At 44.9% G+C, this 22,290-nt stretch overlaps 1 protein-coding gene and 1 long non-coding RNA gene across 2 annotated transcripts in view; both read left to right on the top strand.

Annotated features, from left to right (window-relative positions):
- LOC120989414 (guanine nucleotide-binding protein subunit alpha-11) overlaps positions 1–22,290 on the top strand; it is a 41,823-nt gene that overhangs the window by 3,605 nt on the left and 15,928 nt on the right. Inside the window, exon 2 of the mRNA XM_040417497.1 lies at positions 21,149–21,333. Within this exon, the coding sequence (XP_040273431.1) occupies positions 21,149–21,333 (185 nt within the window). The remainder of the gene's footprint in view (positions 1–21,148; positions 21,334–22,290) is intronic.
- Positions 691–1,369, top strand: LOC120989416. Its single transcript, XR_005776262.1, has 2 exons — positions 691–723; positions 1,278–1,369. It is a non-coding gene; the product is annotated as an uncharacterized LOC120989416 (long non-coding RNA).

Genomic DNA, 22,290 nt, shown 5'->3' with positions numbered 1-22,290 from the left:
CCTGCCAAAAAATGGGAGGTGCCCAATTTATGACAAACCCTATTATAATGGTCAATGGACTACTTTTTAAAGGCCGTTCTACATAATGGCGTCCGTCTGACGACAGTTAAAAACAGGTTGGTTGCTAGAAAATGCTGAGGAGAGGCAGAAAGATACCCCCCTATGCTGTAGAAGCCAGATAAAATGGTGGCTGGCCCATCATGTTACCATCCTGTATGTGTTGTCGGGAGAGAGAAAAGGCCCATGAAATATTATATTATTTTTTTTTAAAGGCAGTTGAAAATGAATGGTGAGTGGATAGATGGCCGTTAAAACTGTTAGGGCTGTTTCACACGAGCGGATGCCGTGCGTGACATCCGCTCCGTGAATGACAGCCAAGACCCGATGCAGACTGCAGAAGCACGGAGCATTAACATGACTGATAATGCTCCGTGCCTCTCTGTGATCTCTTTACTACGAAATCACAGTGACAACTTTATCTCCCTGTGATTTCGTAGTAAAGAGGTCACAGAGAGGCACGGAGCACTATCAATCATGTTAATGCTCTGTGCTTCTGCAGTCTGCATCGGGTCTTGGCTGTCATTCACGGAGCGGATGTCACGCACGGCATCCGCTTGTGTGAAACAGCCCTTAGACGGCTGGGAAATGGATGAAATGAAAGTTTGTGACTAGGGATGAGCGAAAACTTCATTCTAATACTGTACTGAGCAGGAGCTCCGTACAGTATAAGGCTCCATTCAGACGTCCGGATCCGTTCCCCAATTATGTGGAACTGGTGCAGACAGCACTCACTGGTGCAGACCCATTCATTTTCAATGGGGACGGAAAAGATGCAGACAGCACACAGTCCTATTCTTGTCCGCAGCTTTGGGCAAGAATAGGCATTTCTATTGGGGTGCTGGTCCGGTTTTTTGCGGATCTGAAAAACACTGCTGACGTGTGAATGAACCCTTAGGCCTCATGCACACGACCGTGACGTTTTTTGCGGTCCGCAAACCGCGGATCTGCCAAAAACAGAAGCCGCCCGTGTTGCCTTCTGCAATTTGCGGAACGGGCGCCGGCAATATAAATGCCTATTCTTGTCCGCAAAGCGCGGACAAGAATAGGACATGTTATATTTTTTTTTTTTGTGGGGCCGCGTAATGGAGCAACAGATGCGGACAGCACACGGAGTGCTGTCCGCATCTTTTGCGGCCCCTTTGAAGTGAATGGGTCTGCACCCGAGCCGCCAAAACGGCGGCTCGGATGTGGACCCAAACAACGGTCGTGTGCATAAGGCCTTAGAATGTATTGGCTCCGATGAGCCGAAGTTAATGCTTTGCGAAGTCTTGAGACTTTGGGTAAGAACTTAATAAATTTATTTGTACTGTAAAGAACCATTTCCCAAACTCTGGTTCAGTTCCAAGGTACCACTTGGAACAGAACCCGAGTTCGGGGAAATGTTTTTTTTTTTTTTTTTTTTTTTTTTTTTTTTTTGTAGAAATAAATTTATTACGTTATTACCCGAAGTCTCACAAGACTTTGCTAAGCAATAACTTTGGCTCATCGGAGCCAATACATTCTAATACTGTACGGAGCTCCTGCTCCGTACAGTATTGGAATGAAGTTTTATGCGAATCGACTTCGGCTGTTTCACCTGAAGTTGTTTTGCTCATCCCTATTTGTGACACATGGATGCAAAATGGCCTTGAAAATTGACCGTTTTTATCTTCAACTTTGTGTGAATATAGCCTAGGGGAGAATTCGCATGTAGATTTTTTGTGCTGTAAAAACATTAGCTCCAGATGTTAGCTGAAGGTCTATGGGGAATGTGTTTTTTTTTTTTTTTTTGTAAAAGGGTGTTCTTACATCACTTTCTCTAGGGGAAAAACGGCATGTAAACGCTAGTGGGAAAATACACTGCCCACTTGCCCCACCTTTTGGGGCGTATTTTGCAAACAAAGTATTTGGTTATTGTGTTTTTAGAGCCCCCCCAAGGTGACTTGCAGATGTGTGTGTGTGTGTGTGTAGAGCCCCCTTAAAGGGGTTGTCCGGGATCAAAATAATTTTTTCAAATATAGTTTAATCACTATTACTAGGCGAGTCAAGATTCCCCCGATGTTTTTATGTATTTTTTAACCTGCTGCATGGCTCCTACGGTCCCCCACAGATTGTTGACATGGATGTTTATTTCTGTGACGACTTCCTGCCGCACTGCACTGTGGGTCCCAGCGCAGCGCGGCATCTCCTGGTTTCTACTGTCTTTCAACTCGTCCCTGCACCCGCCCCCTCATACATATTCTCCTGCTGCACATCGTCCTCTCCCTCATCGATCCGCGCCCCTCCTACATATCCCGCCTCCAGCAGCACATATTCCTCCCCCATATTTACACCCATAAACTCCTCCTAGCTCTGTCTTCATTCTGCCTCCATTCAGTAGAAAGATCCATGCCCGGTGACGTCACCGGACCGGAGGGGCGTGGCTTAACACCATGTCTGCAAGCCTAGTTACCGCCCCTCCGTGCGCTCTGCATAATGACTTAGGCTGACGGTGACGTCACCGGGCTCCCTGCGAAGCCGGAAGAAGAGGCTTCGCTCGCCTGCAAGGGACCCGGTACGTCACTCATTTTACAAAAATAGTCACTTCCGGCCAATAATTTGCAGTATCAAAACGGGGCTTCAGAAATATGTGGTGCAGGTAGGACTTGCATGTGTGACATATGTATGTCACTCTGGTACTAATACAACAATGTCCCCAATCCCGGACAACCCCTTTAAGTGTTTTTGGAGGTATCTATTGAGAGGACTTCCTGGTTGTACCTCTGCAGTTGAATTTATTGCTTATAGGCTCCCATTTTAGAAAAAAAATGATACCATTCAGTATACTTTTTATTTTTGCTTGCTGCATTTTTATTGACTAGTGCGGTGTGCTGTGCTACTCCATACAGAAAAAAACCTGATATATACAGGGCTGAAAGAGGCTAAAAGGATGCTTTGGGCCGCCAAGTTAATGGATACATATGATGTATGTACCAAGAGCTTTGTGAAAGTAGCCTAAACTTATAGCGCCCACTAACTGCGTCCCCAAGCTGAATCGGGGCCTGCTAATTTAGAAAAGTGTGCTTGTAGAACACCTTGTTCCTCTGACGACCAGCCAGTCTCCTTCATGTAAATTAGAAGCGGGATCATTATTATTATTATTATTATTATTATTATTATTATTATTATTTTTATAATGTTTAGTGTTGTATGTTACAATTTTGTATCCATCATAAAGATGGGCGTGTTGGACCTTTCACCTCCCCTGTCTGTTTTAATAGCTTCATGCATTCCCCATGTTATAACAATTCTGAAACATCTTTTTCTTATGTCTGTATGTTGTGCCATTCCTCTATTATTCCTACTAGAAGTAATGAATGAATTGCTAGCAGTCTGCAGTAAGGGTACAGAGGGGTGGTAACCAGTTGGGGATGTGTCCTTGCACAGTCGGAGAATGGCAGCACTGATTGGATAGAGTGAGTCTGTGCAGGTACACACCCCAACTGGTTACCACCCCTCAGTACCCTTACTGCAGACTGCTAGCAATTCATTCCCAACTTCTAGTAGCAATAATAAAGGAATGGCACAACATAGAGCCATAACACTAGATACTCCAGAATTGTTATTACATGGGGAATGCACAAAGCTATTAAAACGGGCATGTCAGGAGTGGGGACAGGTTCATCATCCCCACATTTTAAGTGATAGAACAAGACTTTTAAAATCTGTAAAAAAAAAAAAAAAAAAAAAAAAAAAAAATCTGACATTTATCCAACATCTGCACCCACTCTAAGATTCCTTAATACAAAGAGCTCAGTCTAACGAATGATCCCAACAAAAATAACTCTCCGTATTATATGTATGCGGCCGATCGTTAGTTATGTGGATATTTCCTTTATAAAGGAGGTACTTCAAGCCTTCCATGGATGCCAGGGTGTGATTAAGTGATGCAGGATCATGAAGAATGAATGCTAGTGCAATCAGGCCGTGCATTGGAGGGGCGTTAATTGTTGAGCACTTGAGGTGGCCATACACATTAGTCTAAAGTTGATCAAAAATGGATGATTTCAACTAAAACAAATGTTCGTCGGTTGCACTTTAACAATGAACAATCATTTTAGTCAATAGATGGTAGACTTATATCGTTTGAAAACAAGTCGGCTGTCGCTTGGATTCATTGAAGATGTATATAGAACAACACATAGTGCAACAGCACTCTACAAACCAAATAAAGTACAAAGACCTATTATATTGCAAATGCTATGCTAATAAATTAGAGATGCTTGGCAAATTATATTTTGTACAAAATTATTTGAGCCCCTCCGCCGCACGCCAAGGCGATCTCTATAAGACGGGAATCTAACACTAAACTCGCCTGTTATGTGCCATGACAGCGACCATGAAGTTCAGGAGGTGTAGGTTCTACATGCATGCTGGGCCCCTTTTGGTTTGTATCTCTGTGGTGCCAAAATGGCCTCCATTGAATCCAGGGACTACAAATATAAACATGCATGCTGAGCCTGTTTTGCCTCACAGGCTGATTTTAATTAGCATGAGTACATAGTTTGCTCAGCATGCATGTTGGTATTTGTAGTCCATGGATTCAATGGAGGCCATTCTGGCACCACAGAGATATAAACCAAAAGGGGCCCAGCATGCATGTGGGACCTACACTTCCTGAATTTCATGGTCGCTGTCATGGCACATAACAGGTGAGTTTAGTGTTAGAACCCGTCTTATAGAGATCGCCTTGGCGTGCGGCGGACGGGCCGAAATAATTTTGTACAAAATATAATTTGCCAAGCATCTCTAATTTATTAGCATAGCACTTGCAGTGTAATATGTCTTTGTACTTTATTTGGTTTGTAGAGTGCTGTTGCACTGTGTTGTTCTGTTTGTTTTCAGCCATAGCGACGTGCACCTACGCATTGGGATGTGCTGACTAACCCCCCCCCCCCCCCCTTTTTTTTCATTGAAGATGTATAGGCAGTTTGAACATCTGTAATGGCCAATATGGACCAAAATGTGTATGGCGGCATCTGTAAAGTAAACGTTTACCAGATGTTTGTTCAACCATCCAACTCCTATCTGTGAATGGCCACCTTTTAGGTTCAGAAGTGGTCATTATCAACCCAGAGGGAGATTTGCCTCCCTGGTCTGACATCTAAGGGTACTTTCACACTTGCGTTGTTTGATTCCGGCAGGCAGTTCCGTTGCAAACGCATGTCATTTTTCTGACTGATCAGGCATTTTTCAGACTGATCAGGATCCTGATCAGTCTGAAAAATGCCTGATCAGTCAGAAAAATGCATTGCAATACCGGATCCGTTTTTCTGGTGTCATCAGGCAAAACGGTATTTATTTTTTTCTCATTTTTTTAAAGGTCTGCGCATGCGCAGACCGGAAGGACGGATATGGCATTCCGGTATCTTGAATGCCGGATCTGGCACTAATACATTCCTATGGAAAAAAATGCCGGATCCGGCATTCAGGCAAGTCTTCCGTTTTTTTTCGCCGGAGATAAAACCGTAGCATGCTACGGTTTTCTCTTTTGCCTGATCAGTCAAAATGACTGAACTGAAGACATCCTGATGCATCCTGAACGGATTACTGTCCATTCAGAATGCATGGGGGTATGCCTGATCAGTTCTTTTCCGGTATAGAGCCCCTAGGACGGAACTCTATGCCGGAAAAGAAAAACGCTAGTGTGAAAGTAGCCTAACCTTGAAAAATGCACTAAGGGTGACCAACTTTCCAGGAGATATGTCTGAGGTCTGCTGATATAAACCATTGCATAGTACACTGCTCAAAAAAATAAAGGGAACACTTAAACAACACAATGTAACTCCAAGTCAATCACACTTCTGTGAAATCAAACTGTCCACTTAGGAAGCAACACTGAGTGACAATCAATATCCCATGCTGTTGTGCAAATGGGATAGACAACAGGTGGAAATTATAGGCAATTAGCAAGACACCCCCAATAAAGGAGTGGTTCTGCAGGTGGTGACCCCAGACCACTTCTCGGTTCCTATGCTTCCTGGCTGATGTTTTGGTCACTTTTGAATGCTGGCGGTGCTTTCACTTTAGTGGTAGCATGAGATGGAGTCTACAACCCACACAAGTGGCTCAGGTAGTGCAGCTTATCCAGGTTGGCACATCAATGCGAGCTGTGGCAAGAAGGTTTGCTGTGTCTGTCAGCGTAGTGTCCAGAGCATGGAGGCGCTACCAGGAGACAGGGCAGTACATCAGGAGACGTGGAGGAGGCCGTAGGAGGGCAACAACCCAGCAGCAGGACCGCTGCCTCCGCCTTTGTGCAAGAAGGAGCACTGCCAGAGCCCTGCAAAATGACCTCCAGCAGGCCACAAATGTGCATGTGTCTTCTCTAACGGTCAGAAATAGACTCCATGAGGGTGATATGAGGGCCCGTCGTCCGCAGGTGGGGGTTTGTTCTTACAGCCCAACACCGTGCAGGACGTTTGGCATTTGCCAGAGAACACCAAGATTGGCAAATTCGCCACTGGCGCCCTGTGCTCTTCACAGATGAAAGCAGGTTCACACTGAGCACATGTGACAGACGTGACAGAGTCTGGAGATGCCGTGGAGAACGTTCTGCTGCCTGCAACATTCTCCAGCATGACCGGTTTGGCATTGGGTCAGTAATGGTGTGGGGTGGCATTTCTTTGGAGGGCCGCACAGTCCTCCATGTGCTCGCCAGAGGTAGCCTGACTGCTATATAGGTACCGAGATGAGATCCTCAGACCCCTTGTAAGACCATATGCTGGTGCGGTTGGCCCTGGGTTCCTCCTAATGCAAGACAATGCTAGACCTCATGTGGCTGGAGTGTGTCAGCAGTTCCTGCAAGACGAAGGCATTGATGCTATGAACTGGCCCGCCCGTTCCCCAGACCTGAATCCAATTGAGCACATCTGGGACATCATGTCTCGCTCTATCCACCGTCACGTTGCACCACAGACTGTCCAGGAGTTGGCAGATGCTTTAGTCCAGGTCTGGGAGGAGATCCCTCAGGAGACCGTCCGCCACCTCATCAGGAGCATGCACAGGCATTGTAGGGAGGTCATACAGGCATGTGGAGGCCACACACACTACTGAGCCTCATTTTGACTTGTTTTAAGGACATTACATCAAAGTTGGATCAGCCTGTAGTGTGTTTTTCCACTTTAATTTTGAGTGTGACTCCAAATCCAGACCTCCATGGGTTGAAAAATTTGATTTCCATTTTTTAATTTTTGTGTGATTTTGTTGTCAGCACATTCAACTATGTAAAGAACAAAGTATTTCAGAAAAATATTTAATTAATTCAGATCTAGGATGTGTTATTTTTGTGTTCCTTTTATTTTTTTGAGCAGTGTATTTCCAAACTCCACCATTCTCTGAAGCTGGATGAAGTATTTATTGAGGACTCTAGTGTCCCTTTACACAGGACGAATTTTTAAACCACCAACAGACGAGGATCTGATGATCGCTGTGAAGATCATCATTGTTGTCCAGTGATGGTTCTGAGAAGAAATGTATGCTAAGCAGCATTGCCTACAAGTAACATATACTGATATCAGCTGCACAGTCGATCAGCGTATGATCAGTGATACTTCATTTCCATTGAGCAGTTGTTGGTATGAGTGAATTATGTAAACTGGTCAGTGAAAACAGGACTTCACCAAGGGTGCCCTTAAAGAGACACATTAGCGGCAGCAGGGAGCGCTCACTGTAGCAAGTCTGGGTGCGGATAGTACCCTAGAAACAAAGCCAACCATGTCGACCTCTAATCGCATGACTAAAGGGTTGACCCATCTCTAGGATACGCCATCCCACCTCTGGGACCTGCCACTTCTCCATTCATCTTTACAGGACTGCCAGTGCTCAGCTAGTTTTGTAACTTCCATAATTGTGTACGTAGGCTTGCACAGTGCGCTCTTTTTTTTTTTTGCTTTTGGGGTCCTATTCTGGAGATAGGTGGGACCCGCACCCGTCTGACATTGATGGCATTTCCTAGCGATGTGCGATCAGTGGCTGAGTTGACTACCCCTTTAGAGAGGACCTTTCACCAGGATACATGTATTGAAATAGTCATATTACCTTACAGTGCAGCCCCCAGTGATGTCTTTCCTTTTTTTTTTTTTTTAAAAGGACACCCTTTTCGTCTGCTGTGGTCCCCATTTGTTTTGTCGCCTCATATGCTAATGAGGCGATTCGGTTCAACTAGATGGGGACTTGAGAACCCCACTTTCATCTGCTGTGGTCCCTGTTTGTTTTGGCGCCTTATATGGTATTGAGGCGATTCGGTTCAACTAGGAGGGGACTTGAATTTGTCCTGGGCGCGGTTATCTTCTCCCTGGCTGCGAGCGCATCCAATCAGAGTGCCCCGCTCTTAGCCAGAGAGAAGGAGCTCAAGTTCTTGCGGGAGAAGGAACTGTGATTCTCCGAACTTGAGCTCCTTCTCCCTGGCTAAGAGCGGGGCACTCTGATTGGATGCGCTCACAGCCAGGGAGAAGATAACCGCGCCCAGGACAAATTCAAGTCCCCTCCTAGTTGAACCGAATCGCCTCATTACCATATAAGGCGCCAAAACAAACAGGGACCACAGCGGATGAAAGTGGGGTTCTTAGAAAAAAGCGGAGAGACATCACTGGGGGCCACACTGTAAGGTAATATGACAATTTCAATACATGTATCCTGGTGAAAGGTCCTCTTTAAGGCTGGACATGTGACTCTGATTTTATGGATTGTGGCTGTTGTATGTGATATTACATTTTTGACAAGATTTCGGTTTTCTGGTACCGAATCGTCCAGATCAGCAATCACCATCTGATTCCCTGGGGTTTGACAACCTGTTGTCTGAAGTGGGTTTAAAGATGTATGGGGTCATTTATCTAACTGGTGTAAAGTAGAACTGGCTTAGTTGCCCATAGCAACCAATCAGATTTCACCTTTCATTTTCCAAAGGAGCTGTCAAAATTGAAAGGTGGAATCTGACTGGTTGCTATGGGCAATAGATGACCCCACTAGTTCCAACCCACACCAATATTGGCGGCACTGCAACATTTCAGTGCTGCCGTGCAGGAGGGGCAAACCATTTATTGTTCCTTAGATGTAAAAACTATGGTCACCTTTTGCAGTTTTTTTTTTTTTTTTATACTGTAAACTGCTTTCTAAATCTAAAATTGGGGAACTTTCTGAATGGTCTTTGTTTTGTGCAGACCTGTGCATCTCCTCCTAGGTTCGTCTCCTGGTGCTCCTGCCATAGATCAGCCTGTATCTGCTGCCCTCTCCCTCTTACCATCCGGGTCACATGTCGGAATTGAAATGAATGTCGGTGCATTTTACACTTTGATTGCAGATCATGCCGAGCAGTGGAATAACAGTAATGCATACAGACTCCTGATTGTGGGACTGGATAAAGATACATTTGCTAGCTGCCATTTTTGCACTTCCAGAGGGGCTAGTAGTGTTGGATTCTAGATATATCCTTTTAAAGCTTGTGATTCTCGCTCGGCAGCTGTTGAAACCTGTGTAGGACTAAGGTGATGCAATCCGTGCTGTGATACCTGTGCATGGCACTACCATGAATGGAATTGCTGTGTTTCTTTGCTTGGCACAGGGTTCAGGGACTACATTTCACTAGTTTCCACAGAGCTTGTCCTCAGTAGTAAGCGGGCTGTAATGAATTATACATTTCAGTCTGGCAATTTTTTATTTTTTTTTAAATGTTAAAGAACACTGATTTTTATTTATTTCCCAGCCCCCCCCAGCACTGTATCGGTGCGGGCAGTCTTGTGTGTTCAGTCCTTGCTGTCTGCAACATTAACCTCTGCGCAGGCGGCAGGGGTTCAAGAACCAGGCTGCACTGATACAGCTTTTCCGGATCACTGCTGGACCTCGTTGCTGACTGTAGTAGGACTTCCTCAGTAATGGAAATAACTCTAATCCCAGCCATTTAACTCCCTAGATGCCGCAGTAAATAGCAACCGTGGAATCTTGGCACATAAGGGGCTCCATGTCATCAGCGGCCCCAGGTGAATGCAGAGGGTGAAATCTGCGGCAAATCGTCAGTGTTTCACTAACTAAATTTGCTGTGAAATCAGCTTGATTTGGTGCTTGTGTTCACCAAATCCGTATCGCTAGAATAACAATACGCGCGGGGCTTGGCTATTGTGAGCATAGGGCTGTGATGGCTAACCTCTGGCACTCCAGCTGTGGTAAAACTACAACTCCCAAGATGCACACTTGCTTGGCTGTTCTCAGAACTGCACAGAAATGAATGGAGCATGCTGGGAGTCGTAGTTTCACCACAGCTGGAGTGCCGGAGGTAGCCATCACTGGGATAGGTCGTCATTATGTTTACCTGGATAGCCCCTTTTTACATGTTGAAGGGGCACACAGAGCTCTTATATATCAGGCGTGTTCTGTCACTGTGCCTGCAGCTTTAGGCCACGAGCACAGTGTGTGTATTAAGGCGCATTCACATGACCGTGGCACAGCTATGCCCGCAAAACATGGGCACCGGCCGTGTGCACTCCACATTGTGGTACGGGCCCATTGACTTCAATGGGTCTGCAAGATGCGACGAAAGATAGGACATTTCCTAGATTTGGTGATGCAAATGTCCAGACCCGGAAGCCCTTCTATGTTCTTCCGGGTTTGTGCCTCTGTGCCACAATGGATAGGATCGCGGATTCGCACTGCGATGTGGAGTACACACTGCCAGTGGCCATGTTTTTGTGGATCCACGGTTTGAAGTCCAATGGCTGTCACGCGCACGTATGATGTAGCCTTACACACAGAAAATCCTGAGCTTGAGGGTACATTCGTAAGAATATATCCATTTTGCGGTCTGCAAATTGCGGTGCTGTAAAACACGGATACCAGCTGTGTGCATTTTGCGGATCAGCACGTCCTGCCTTTTTCTTACAAATGCCTGTTCTTGTCCAAAAAACAGACAAGAATAGGGTGTGTTCTAATTTTTGCTAGGCCGCTGAGCATATGGATGTGGAGAGCACATGGTGTTCTGCAGCCCCATTGAAGTGACTGGCTCTGCATCAGGTCTGCTAAAAAATGTCCAAGTCTCATTTACATGGTGAGGTAAATAACCTATGTTGAGGATATTGCAATCTACAGCATATCAATTGTTTGTATAGATTTGCAGTGGAAATTTCACCCTTTGCAAAGGGGAAGATCTGGGGCAAGTCCGCAATAAAATCTGCAGATTGTTGTGGAAACATAGCGAAATCTGCAGAAAAATTCACATAAACTACTCTGCCATGTGCATGTAGCCTTACTGACACTGACAGCATGATGCAGACCTTGACAGCCAGGCATCCCACATTTATCTTCCTATTTGTGATTTACTTTGCTGCTGAATACATTTAGGGTAAACTTCTGCTGAGCCCTGGGACATTAGAGCTTAGGCTCACCTTTGTTGAACCTGAGAGAATGTATAGAGAACTGGTTAAATATCCAATCCCTAAGCGGTTAAAGGCTCACGAATGTGTGCGCCCTGTGGCCCTGCTGCGGCCTGCAAATTGCGGGCCACAATGCACAAATACCCACCGTGGGGCAGCTGCAGCGGACACATTCACTCAATGGGTCCGCGATCCGGCCATTCCGCAAAAAGATAGAACATTTCCTATCTTTTTGTGGAATGGAAGTACGGGACAAAACCCCATGGAGGCACTCTGTAGTGGTTCCATAGTGTTCCGTTCCGCATCTCTGGATTTGTGGACCCATTGAAGTGAATGGTTACCATCTGTGATGCGGAATGCACACGGAACGGTGCCCGTCTATAGCAGATCCGCAAATGTGGCCCGCCATAAGGCGTCGGAGCGCACACGTTCGTGTGAAAGAGGCTTCAGTCAGTGGTTTTGCTCCTTAAGATGCTGTTTAGTGGTGTACTAGTTTTAGGCAGTCTGTCACCAGGATAACCCTTTGAAGAGGTTGTGTCATTAGAATGAGGTCGCTGGAGAGGTCAGATCCGGCTCCTGACATGCATGGCAAATGGCAGATTTTTTTTTTGGAAGCTGTTTTCAGCCAGGGGGGAAGTTTTGTGACATGGCGGCCATTCAGGTGGTTAGGACTCGGAGTATAAGTGGGGAATATCATGCAGATGTCTGTCTGAACTACTTATGAGCATTGTACAGAGCAGGTGATATAAACTCCTGAACATTGAAATTGCAACACCAAGAAGGAAAAGTCATGGAATTATGGAGATCACTGGATCAATAGACATGCTAATCATAAAAAATGGAAACAAAATATTCATACCATCTGGATTTTCAGTATTGAGTATAAGTGCAATGCGCAGAAATACATGCACTTACACACCTTGGCATGTTATCAGTGTGGTTATTAACCACCTCCGGACCGCCTAACGCAGGATCGCGTTCCGGAGGTGGCAGCGCTGCGCACAGTCACGCATATACGCGTCATCTCGCGAGACGCAAGACTTCCTGTGAACGCGCGCACACAGGCGCGCGCGCTCACAGGAACGGAAGGTAAGAGAGTTGATCTCCAGCCTGCCAGCGGCGATCGTTCGCTGGCAGGCTGGAGATGTGTTTTTTTTAACCCCTAACAGGTATATTAGACGCTGTTTTGATAACAGCGTCTAATATACCTGCTACCTGGTCCTCTGGTGGTCCCCTTTGTTTGGATCGACCACCAGAGGACACAGGTAGCTCAGTAAAGTAGCACCAAGCACCACTACACTACACTACACCCCCCCCCCGTCACTTATTAACCCCTTATTAGCCCCTGATCACCCCTAATCACCCCTGATCACCCCATATAAACTCCCTGATCACCCCCCTGTCATTGATTACCCCCCTGTCATTGATCAACCCCCTGTAAAGCTCCATTCAGACGTCCGCATGATTTTTACGGATCCACTGATAGATGGATCGGATCCGCAAAACGCATCCGGACGTCTGAATGAAGCCTTACAGGGGCGTGATCAATGACTGTGGTGATCACCCCATATAGACTCCCTGATTACCCCCCTGTCATTGATTACCCCCCTGTCATTGATTACCCCCCTGTAAAGCTCCATTCAGATGTCCGCATGATTTTTACGGATGCACTGATACATGGATCGGATCCGCAAAACGCATCCGGTCGTCTGAATGAAGCCTTACAGGGGCATGATCAATGACTGTGGTGATCACCCCCCTGTCATTGATTACCCCCCTGTAAAGCTCCATTCAGATGTCCGCATGATTTTTACGGATGCACTGATAGATGGATCGGATCCGCAAAACGCATCCGGACGTCTGAATGAAGCCTTACAGGGGCATGATCAATGACTGTGGTGATCACCCCATATAGACTCCCTGATTACCCCCCTGTCATTGATTACCCCCCTGTAAAGCTCCATTCAGATGTCCGCATGATTTTTACGGATGCACTGATAGATGGATCGGATCCGCAAAACGCATCCGGACGTCTGAATGAAGCCTTACAGGGGCATGATCAATGACTGTGGTGATCACCCCATATAGACTCCCTGATCACCCCCCTGTAAAGCTCCATTCAGATGTCCGCATGATTTTTACGGATGCCTTGATACATGGATCGGATCCGCAAAACGCATCCGGTCGTCTGAATGAAGCCTTACAGGGGCATGATCAATGACTGTGGTGATCACCCCCCTGTCATTGATCACCCCCCTGTAAAGCTCCATTCAGATGTCCGCATGATTTTTACGGATGCACTGATAGATGGATCGGATCCGCAAAACGCATCCGGACGTCTGAATGAAGCCTTACAGGGGCATGATCAATGACTGTGGTGATCACCCCATATAGACTCCCTGATCACCCCCCTGTCATTGATTACCCCCCTGTCATTGATTACCCCCCTGTAAAGCTCCATTCAGATGTCCGCATGATTTTTACGGATGCACTGATAGATGGATCGGATCCGCAAAACGCATCCGGACGTCTGAATGAAGCCTTACACGGGCGTGATCAATGACTGTGGTTATCACCCCATATAGACTCCCTGATCACCCCCCTGTCATTGATCACCACCCCTGTCATTGATCACCCCCCCTGTCATTGATCACCCCCCCTGTCATTGATCACCCCTCTGTAAGGCTCCATTCAGATATTTTTTTGGCCCAAGTTAGCGGAATTTATTTTTTTTTTTTTCTTACAAAGTCTCATATTCCACTAACTTGTGTCAAAAAATAAAATCTCACATGAACTCCCCATACCCCTCACGGAATCCAAATGCGTAAAATTTTTTAGACATTTATATTCCAGACTTCTTCTCACGCTTTAGGGCCCCTAGAATGCCAGGGCAGTATAAATACCCCACATGTGACCCCATTTCGGAAAGAAGACACCCCCAGGTATTCCGTGAGGGGCATATTGAGTCCATGAAAGATTGAAATTTTTGTCCCAAGTTAGCGGAACGGGAGACTTTGTGAGAAAAAAATTAAAAATATCAATTTCCGCTAACTTGTGCCAAAAAAAAAAAATTTCTATGAACTCGCCATGCCCCTCATTGAATACCTTGGGGTGTCTTCTTTCCAAAATGGGGTCACATGTGGGGTATTTATACTGCCCTGGCATTCTAGGGGCCCCAAAGCGTGAGAAGAAGTCTGGTATCCAAATGTCTAAAAATGCCCTCCTAGAAGGAATTTGGGCACCTTTGCGCATCTAGGCTGCAAAAAAGTGTCACACATCTGGTATCGCCGTACTCAGGAGAGGTTGGGGAATGTGTTTTGGGGTGTCATTTTACATATACCCATGCTGGGTGAGAGAAATATCTTGGTCAAATGCCAACTTTGTATAAAAAAATGGGAAAAGTTGTCTTTTGCCAAGATATTTCTCTCACCCAGCATGGGTATATGTAAAATGACACCCCAAAACACATTCCCCAACTTCTCCTGAATACGGCGATACCACATGTGTGACACTTTTTTGCAGCCTAGGTGGGCAAAGGGGCCCATATTCCAAAGAGCACCTTTAGGATTTCACAGGTCATTTACCTACTTACCACACATTAGGGCCCCTGGAAAATGCCAGGGCAGTATAACTACCCCACAAGTGACCCCATTTTGGAAAGAAGACACCCCAAGGTATTCCGTGAGGGGCATGGCGAGTTCCTAGAATTTTTTATTTTTTGTCACAAGTTAGTGGAAAATGCTTATTTTTTTTTTTTATTTTTTTTTTTTCATACAAAGTCTTATATTCCACTAACTTGTGACAAAAAATAAAAACTTCCATGAACTCACTATGCCCATCAGCGAATACCTTGGGGTCTCTTCTTTCCAAAATGGGGTCACTTGTGGGGTAGTTATACTGCCCTGGCATTCTAGGGGCCCAAATGTGTGGTAAGGAGTTTGAAATCAAATTCTGTAAAAAATGACCTGTGAAATCCGAAAGGTGCTCTTTTGAATATGGGCCCCTTTGCCCACCTCGGCTGCAAAAAAGTGTCACACATCTGGTATCTCCGTAATCGGGAGAAGTTGGGGAATGTGTTTTGGGGTGTCATTTTACATATACCCATGCTGGGTGAGAGAAATATCTTGGCAAAAGACAACTTTTCCCATTTTTTTTATACAAAGTTGGCATTTGACCAAGATATTTATCTCACCCAGCATGGGTATATGTAAAAAGACACCCCAAAACACATTCCTCAACTTCTCCTGAATACAGAGATACCAGATGTGTGACACTTTTTTGCAGCCTAGGTGGGCAAAGGGGCCCACATTCCAAAGAGCACCTTTCGGATTTCACAGGTCATTTACCTACTTACCACACATTTGGGCCCCTAGAATGCCAGGGCAGTATAACTACCCCACAAGTGACCCCATTTTGGAAAGAAGAGACCCCAAGGTATTCGCTGATGGGCATAGTGAGTTCATGGAAGTTTTTATTTTTTGTCACAAGTTTGTGGAATATGAGACTTTGTTTGAAAAAAAAAAAAAAAAAAAAAAAAATCATCATTTTCCACTAACTTGTGACAAAAAATAAAAAATTCTAGGAACTCGCCATGCCCCTCACGGAATACCTTGGGGTGTCTTCTTTCCAAAATGGGGTCACTTGTGGGGTAGTTATACTGCCCTGGTATTCTAGGGGCCCAAATGTGTGGTAAGGAGTTTGAAATCAAATTCAGGAAAAAAATGAGGAGTGAAATCCGAAAGGTGCTCTTTGGAATATGGGCCCCTTTGCCCACCTAGGCTGCAAAAAAGTGTCACACATCTGGTATCCCCGTACTCAGGAGAAGTTGAGGAATGTGTTTTGGGGTGTCTTTTTACATATACCCATGCTGGGTGAGATAAATATCTTGGTCAAATGACAACTTTGTATAAAAAAATGGGAAAAGTTGTCTTTTGCCAAGATATTTCTCTCACCCAGCATGGGTATATATAAAATGACACCCCAAAACACATTCCCCACCTTCTCCTGAGTACGGAGATACCAGATGTGTGACACTTTTTTGCAGCCTAGGTGGGCAAAGGGGCCCATATTCCAAAGAGCACCTTTCGGATTTCACAGGTCATTTTTTACAGAATTTGATTTCAAACTCCTTACCACACATTTGGGCCCCTAGAATGCCAGGGCAGTATAACTACCCCACAAGTGACCCCATTTTGGAAAGAAGAGACCCCAAGGTATTCGCTGATGGGCATAGTGAGTTCATAGAACTTTTTATTTTTAGTCACAAGTTAGTGGAATATGAGACTTTGTAAGAAAAAAAAAAAAAAAGAAGAAAAATCATCATTTTCCGCTAACTTGTGACAAAAAATAAAAAGTTCTATGAACTCACTATGCCCATCAGCGAATACCTTAGGGTGTGTACTTTCAGAAATGGGGTCATTTGTGGGGTGTTTGTACTGTCTGGGCATTGTAGAACCTCAGGAAACATGACAGGTGCTCAGAAAGTCAGAGCTGCTTCAAAAAGCGGAAATTCACATTTTTGTACCATAGTTTGTAAACGCTATAACTTTTACCCAAACCATTTTTTTTTTTTTACCCAAACATTTTTTTTTTTATCAAAGACATGTAGAACTATAAATTTAGAGCAAAATTTCTATATGGATGTCGTTTTTTTTGCAAAATTTTACAACTGAAAGTGAAAAATGTCATTTTTTTGCAAAAAAAATCGTTAAATTTCGATTAATAACAAAAAAAGTAAAAATGTCAGCAGCAATGAAATACCACCAAATGAAAGCTCTATTAGTGAGAAGAAAAGGAGGTAAAATTCATTTGGGTGGTAAGTTGCATGACCGAGCAATAAACGGTGAAAGTAGTGTAGGTCAGAAGTGTAAAAAGTGGCCTGGTCTTTCAGGGTGTTTAAGCACTGGGGGCTGAGGTGGTTAATGGCTGTATGCACTTGGCCACACAAATTGTCAAGATCCACTGTTGGCAGCTCCATTTGTGATTGCAGACCAATGACCAGTCGTGCAGGCCATGGTCTTATGTGCAGGCTGCTCACAGTAGCACGAGCAACAAGCGGCCTGGCGTTGTCCTGTTGGAAAAACCGGTTCCTTGGACACTTTGGAGAAATGGCCGTAACACTGCAATTCAATTTAACGCCAAGCTATCAGTGTACCTAAAACATAGACAACAGGGGTCCAGCTACTGTACATTATGTTGCCCTACACCATAATCCCAGGAGTAGGACCAGTGTGATCCCTTGTGAAGGCCTCATAATGGAGTTGCCCCCATGGTCTCCAAACCAATCTCCGGCTGTCTGGACAAAAGCGAGACTTAATGCTGAAAAGTGCAGACCTCCATTTCCCCCCTTTCCCCATTGCTATTTTGCTGTGTGTTATGATGGCCTCTGAGTGGTGACATGAGGTCAGTAGAACACTTGTAGCTGGATGTCTGGCTTGTAGCCCAATGTTGTGCAAGTGCCTACTGATGGTTTGTGTACAAACTCACTGTTTGCCGCCTTTGGCTTGGGATTAGTATCGAGCGAATTTATGTTTCAAGTTCGGCATGCAAGGTTCGGGTTATCTAAGAATTTTTATTATGGATTCCGCTACAACGAACCATAAGTTATGGTCCCTAGTAGCAGAATCCATAGCGGAATTTTTAGATAACCCAAGCCTTGTATGCCGAACTTGAAACACAAGTTCGTTCATCCCTACTTGGGATGTGACATCCTATTTCACCTGCAGAATGGATCATTATACACCATTATTCTAATCCTAATCCATGCAAAGGTTCAACTCCACTCACCTTTTGCTGTCATTCCAGTTCATCCTTGTTCTTCCAAACACCAGGAGACACAACATTGAACAGTGCTGACATCTCAACCTAGGCGCTTGGCAATCTGGCAGAATGATAAACCAGGTCGTCAAGGATTCTGTCCATCAGTTTGTGACAAGTGGCGATATCTGGCACATTGTGCAATGTCTCCTGCTCGCAAATCATCCCACACAACTTGATCTGAATTTTAGGTAGCTAAAAAACTTTGCCTTCAATCTGGCTTTTATGCCCCTCCCACATGCCACAGATTGGAGCTAGGTGCTCAATTTGCCTAGCCTTACAACTTGTCCTTGGTGTTGCAACTTCAATGTTAAAGGAGTATTCCAGTTATGTGAAGTTATCCCCTATCCACAGGGGAGAACTAGAGGATTGATGGGGTTCCTACCCCTGGGACTCCCAAGATCACAAGAATGGGGACCCCATCCCCCTTGGAACCCCACAAAAAAAAAAGAGCGGCTGGTTGGGCAGATATTGTTTCTAAACCCACACCCATGTGCAGATCCCCTTAGACCGGTCCACTAACAAGGCAGTTGGCAAGAACGAACCGTTTGTTCCTGATGGTTGAGAAGAGGGGAGAGCTGCATTTACCAACCACTCTGTATGGGATTGAATGATCATTGCTGCGATCTCTCATCCTCATATAGATTCATTGTTTGCTAGCACATCCCTGTGTAAACCGGGAAACTGCTGCTGGCAAATGAATGTTTTTTTGATTCAGTGTTAAAGATGCGATCAACCAGCAAGTGAGTGCTTGCTCATCCATCTGGTGATCAGCAGCACATTTTCATGGGGCAGGTAACATTCTGGATTACACTCCTTCCCAATAATTTTTCTGGTTATTGGCCCTTGTAAAAGGCCTAATGTTTGTGCAGGTCTCAGTTTGTCATAGTTTTCCATTTAATACAGTGAGGAGGTGATGCATATGTGTAGTAGTAGAAACTACAAAATATGATCATGGTGCCGTCTCTGAATAATGCAGCAAACTCTAAAAACCTAAAACTTCCCCTATCGTCTCCCTACGCCAGATTTTATTTTGCCATTTAAAAAGTTGCAAAAGTAAATCTAGTCGCAAATGGTATTTTTATAACTCTCTCATCAGCTTCCGAAAAGGGGGCATGGCGAGGATGGGTGTGGGCAGGGCCATCGGCCTGGCACAGTCATCGCTTGCGTCAGAAACTGGTTTAAATGACTGGAGTAGATCCCAGTCTGACGCACGGACTTCTATAGGAAGTGACTAGGCCTGCACACGCCGTCATGATAAATCAGGGCCATGGTTTCCAAGTGCAAAGATGCAAATCTTTCTGCAGCATTTGGGGCTTCCCCCTCCCCCTTTCTGAGTTCTGCTTCCAATTTGTCCAATGGTCACTGTATGGAAAATGTATGGCTGGCTGCCATGGGTTTCTGAAGCTGTGACTGTGATGATCAGATGATTGTTAGGCCAACTTAAAGGTGAAAGTTGTTGTCTCCATGAGATAACCTCACTAAAGTCTAAACTGGCCCCACTTTGAGCTTGCCAGCAGGAAACATCTTGCAATGTTGGCCTCCATCAGACGGTAAGGGTGCCGTTACATAAGTTTAGCCACTGGTAACACATACTGTAATGGCTGGGCTGCACCAGGACTTGCCGTTGTTTCAAGTGGAACATACCGGTGCTGCATGGTAATTGGTGATTGTAACACAGCCACAAGTGTGTAATACCACCCTAAATGGTTGTTTCCATGTCCAGGGTTCATTCTGGGTAGTTATAAGTGTCAGAAAAGAGGGTGATATCTTCTGCTATAAACCTCAAATATCTAAGGTTATCTAGGGGTTGCACCTTGCAAGGCCACTTTGGTGGAAAGTTGATTTTTGAAAGTGAAGGCTTTTGTGCGAGGGCTTCTGCCCTCCTCTGTTCTTTTACAGTTATTAAATGTGCTCTTGATTTACAGCCAACATTCAGACATGCCAGTTTCACACCGTTCCCGTTCATTTTTCCAAATTAGGTGTCGTTTTGCATCTTGGCATTTCTAATACAGTTTTACTCTAAGGCGTTTCTGAATATTCTCTTCATTACCTATGGTGGAGCCTAGTGTGGCAAGGTGTTAGGAAATGTACAGTATAGAAAACAGGGTGTGGTGTTTCTTTTTTCATGGTCAGAAGGATAAAATCACATGCTTTACCACCGCTGTTAATAGACCCATTATACTGCAAATAAAATTGACCCTTTATTAGTCAAGGATTGAACTCCAAAATAGTGAGTCTTATGTACTAAAGGGTACCTGTTGTTTAACAGGTTTGAAGTTCTGATTGGTGTGGTTCCAGGCGCTGAGACCAGCACTGATGGAATGAAGGGGCAGAAGCACTTCTCTAAATGCTGTGTCCCTTCATTCCTGTTTTGGCCCTGCTCGCATCTCCTCATAGCGCAGAGCAAACAATGTACAGATTTATGAAGGTTTATGGACTTTCTGTGAATCGGTACACTGCTTGCTTGGAGAGCTCTTCTGATGCATTCACTTCTGTGAGGGGTTCTCAGAATCTGAACTTTGACTGATCAGATATAATCTCTTTATTTTTATTTTTTTAATTATAGGTGTGCTTTAAGGGTGTTGTCCAGTGCTTTGATGTTGATGGCCTATCCTCAGGCAAGGCCATCAGTATCTGATCAGTGGGGGTCCAACACCCCGCATGTCGACTGGTCAGCTGTTCTCAAGTAGCTTTGGCACTGGAATGACAGTTGTGTAGTGGAATAACACAATGGACAGCCATGAGAGGAGTAAGAAAGAATTGCCTAATAATGTGTCAACATGAATTCCTTCACAAGGGCAGATCTTATAGCATGAAAATTATGTATGTGACTGGTGGACTGACATTGCCCATGGACATGTGTTTAACTCTCGTTTATTCTTGTGTTCTAGGTACAGGAGAAAGTGGGAAGAGCACTTTCATTAAACAGATGAGAATAATCCATGGCTCTGGCTACTCAGAAGAAGACAAAAAGGGCTTTACCAAGCTTGTGTTTCAGAATATCTTTACTGCCATGCAGTCTATGATTCGTGCCATGGAAACATTGAAAATCCTCTATAAGTGTGAGCAGAACAAGGTAAGATGTGGTTGACAAATAGAATATACCTATAAAGGTCCCACCAATTCAGATGGGATGAATACACCAACCATAACATTAAAAGCACATAAATGTGAGATGAATAATATCTTGTCACAGTGGCACTTGTCAAGTGGGTGACCTGTGTTTGACATTGATTTGAAGCAGGAAAAATGGGCAAGCATAAGGATCTCGGAGACTTTGGAAAGGGTCAAATCGTGATGGCTACACAATTTTGTCAGAGCATCTTCAGAACAGGAGGTTTTGTCGGGTGTTCATGGTATGCAGTGGTTAGTATTTGGTAGATATAGTCTAAGGGAGTGAAACTGGTAAAGGGCACAAGAGCCCCCAAGGCTCATTGATGTGGGTGGGAGTGAAGACGGCAGTCAGATCTGATCCTACAACATACTACCGTAGCACAAATTGCTGAGAAAGTTACTGCTGACTGTGATAAGAAGTACACACAGTGCATTGAGTTTGCTGCATATAGTGCTGTGTAGCTGAGGATTGGTCCATGGCCATCCTGAAGGCCATGTGAGCATCAGAACTGGACCATGGACCAAATGAAGAAAGTGGTCTAGTCTGATGAATCGTGTTTCCTTTTCCATCATAAACAAGCACCTGTGTGTACCTCACCTGGGGAAGATATGGCTCCAGGATGCTTTGAGAAGAGGGCAAGCCAGTGGAGGCAGTGTGAAGCTCTGGACAATGTTCTGCTTTGAAACCTTAACTGTTAACGCACCCAGTATGTTAATCCTGAGCATTGGTACAGGGCGGTCCAATCACAATGGAGCACATCACAGCCAGGCAGGGGAAAAAAAAGCTCACCTTTTCCGGTGACGCTCTTCGCTGTGATTGGACCGCCGCATGGCCAAGGAGAAGGAGATGCCCCTTGACAAACCCTGGCATCTCCTCTTCCCTGTACCGATGCTTGGATTAACATACTGGGCATGAAAA

Source organism: Bufo bufo, chromosome 2, assembly GCF_905171765.1.
Source record: "Bufo bufo chromosome 2, aBufBuf1.1, whole genome shotgun sequence".
Taxonomy (NCBI): Eukaryota; Metazoa; Chordata; class Amphibia; order Anura; family Bufonidae; genus Bufo; species Bufo bufo.
The sequence above is the reverse complement of the archived record's forward strand: the minus strand, read 5'-3'. Positions and strand labels throughout refer to the sequence as shown.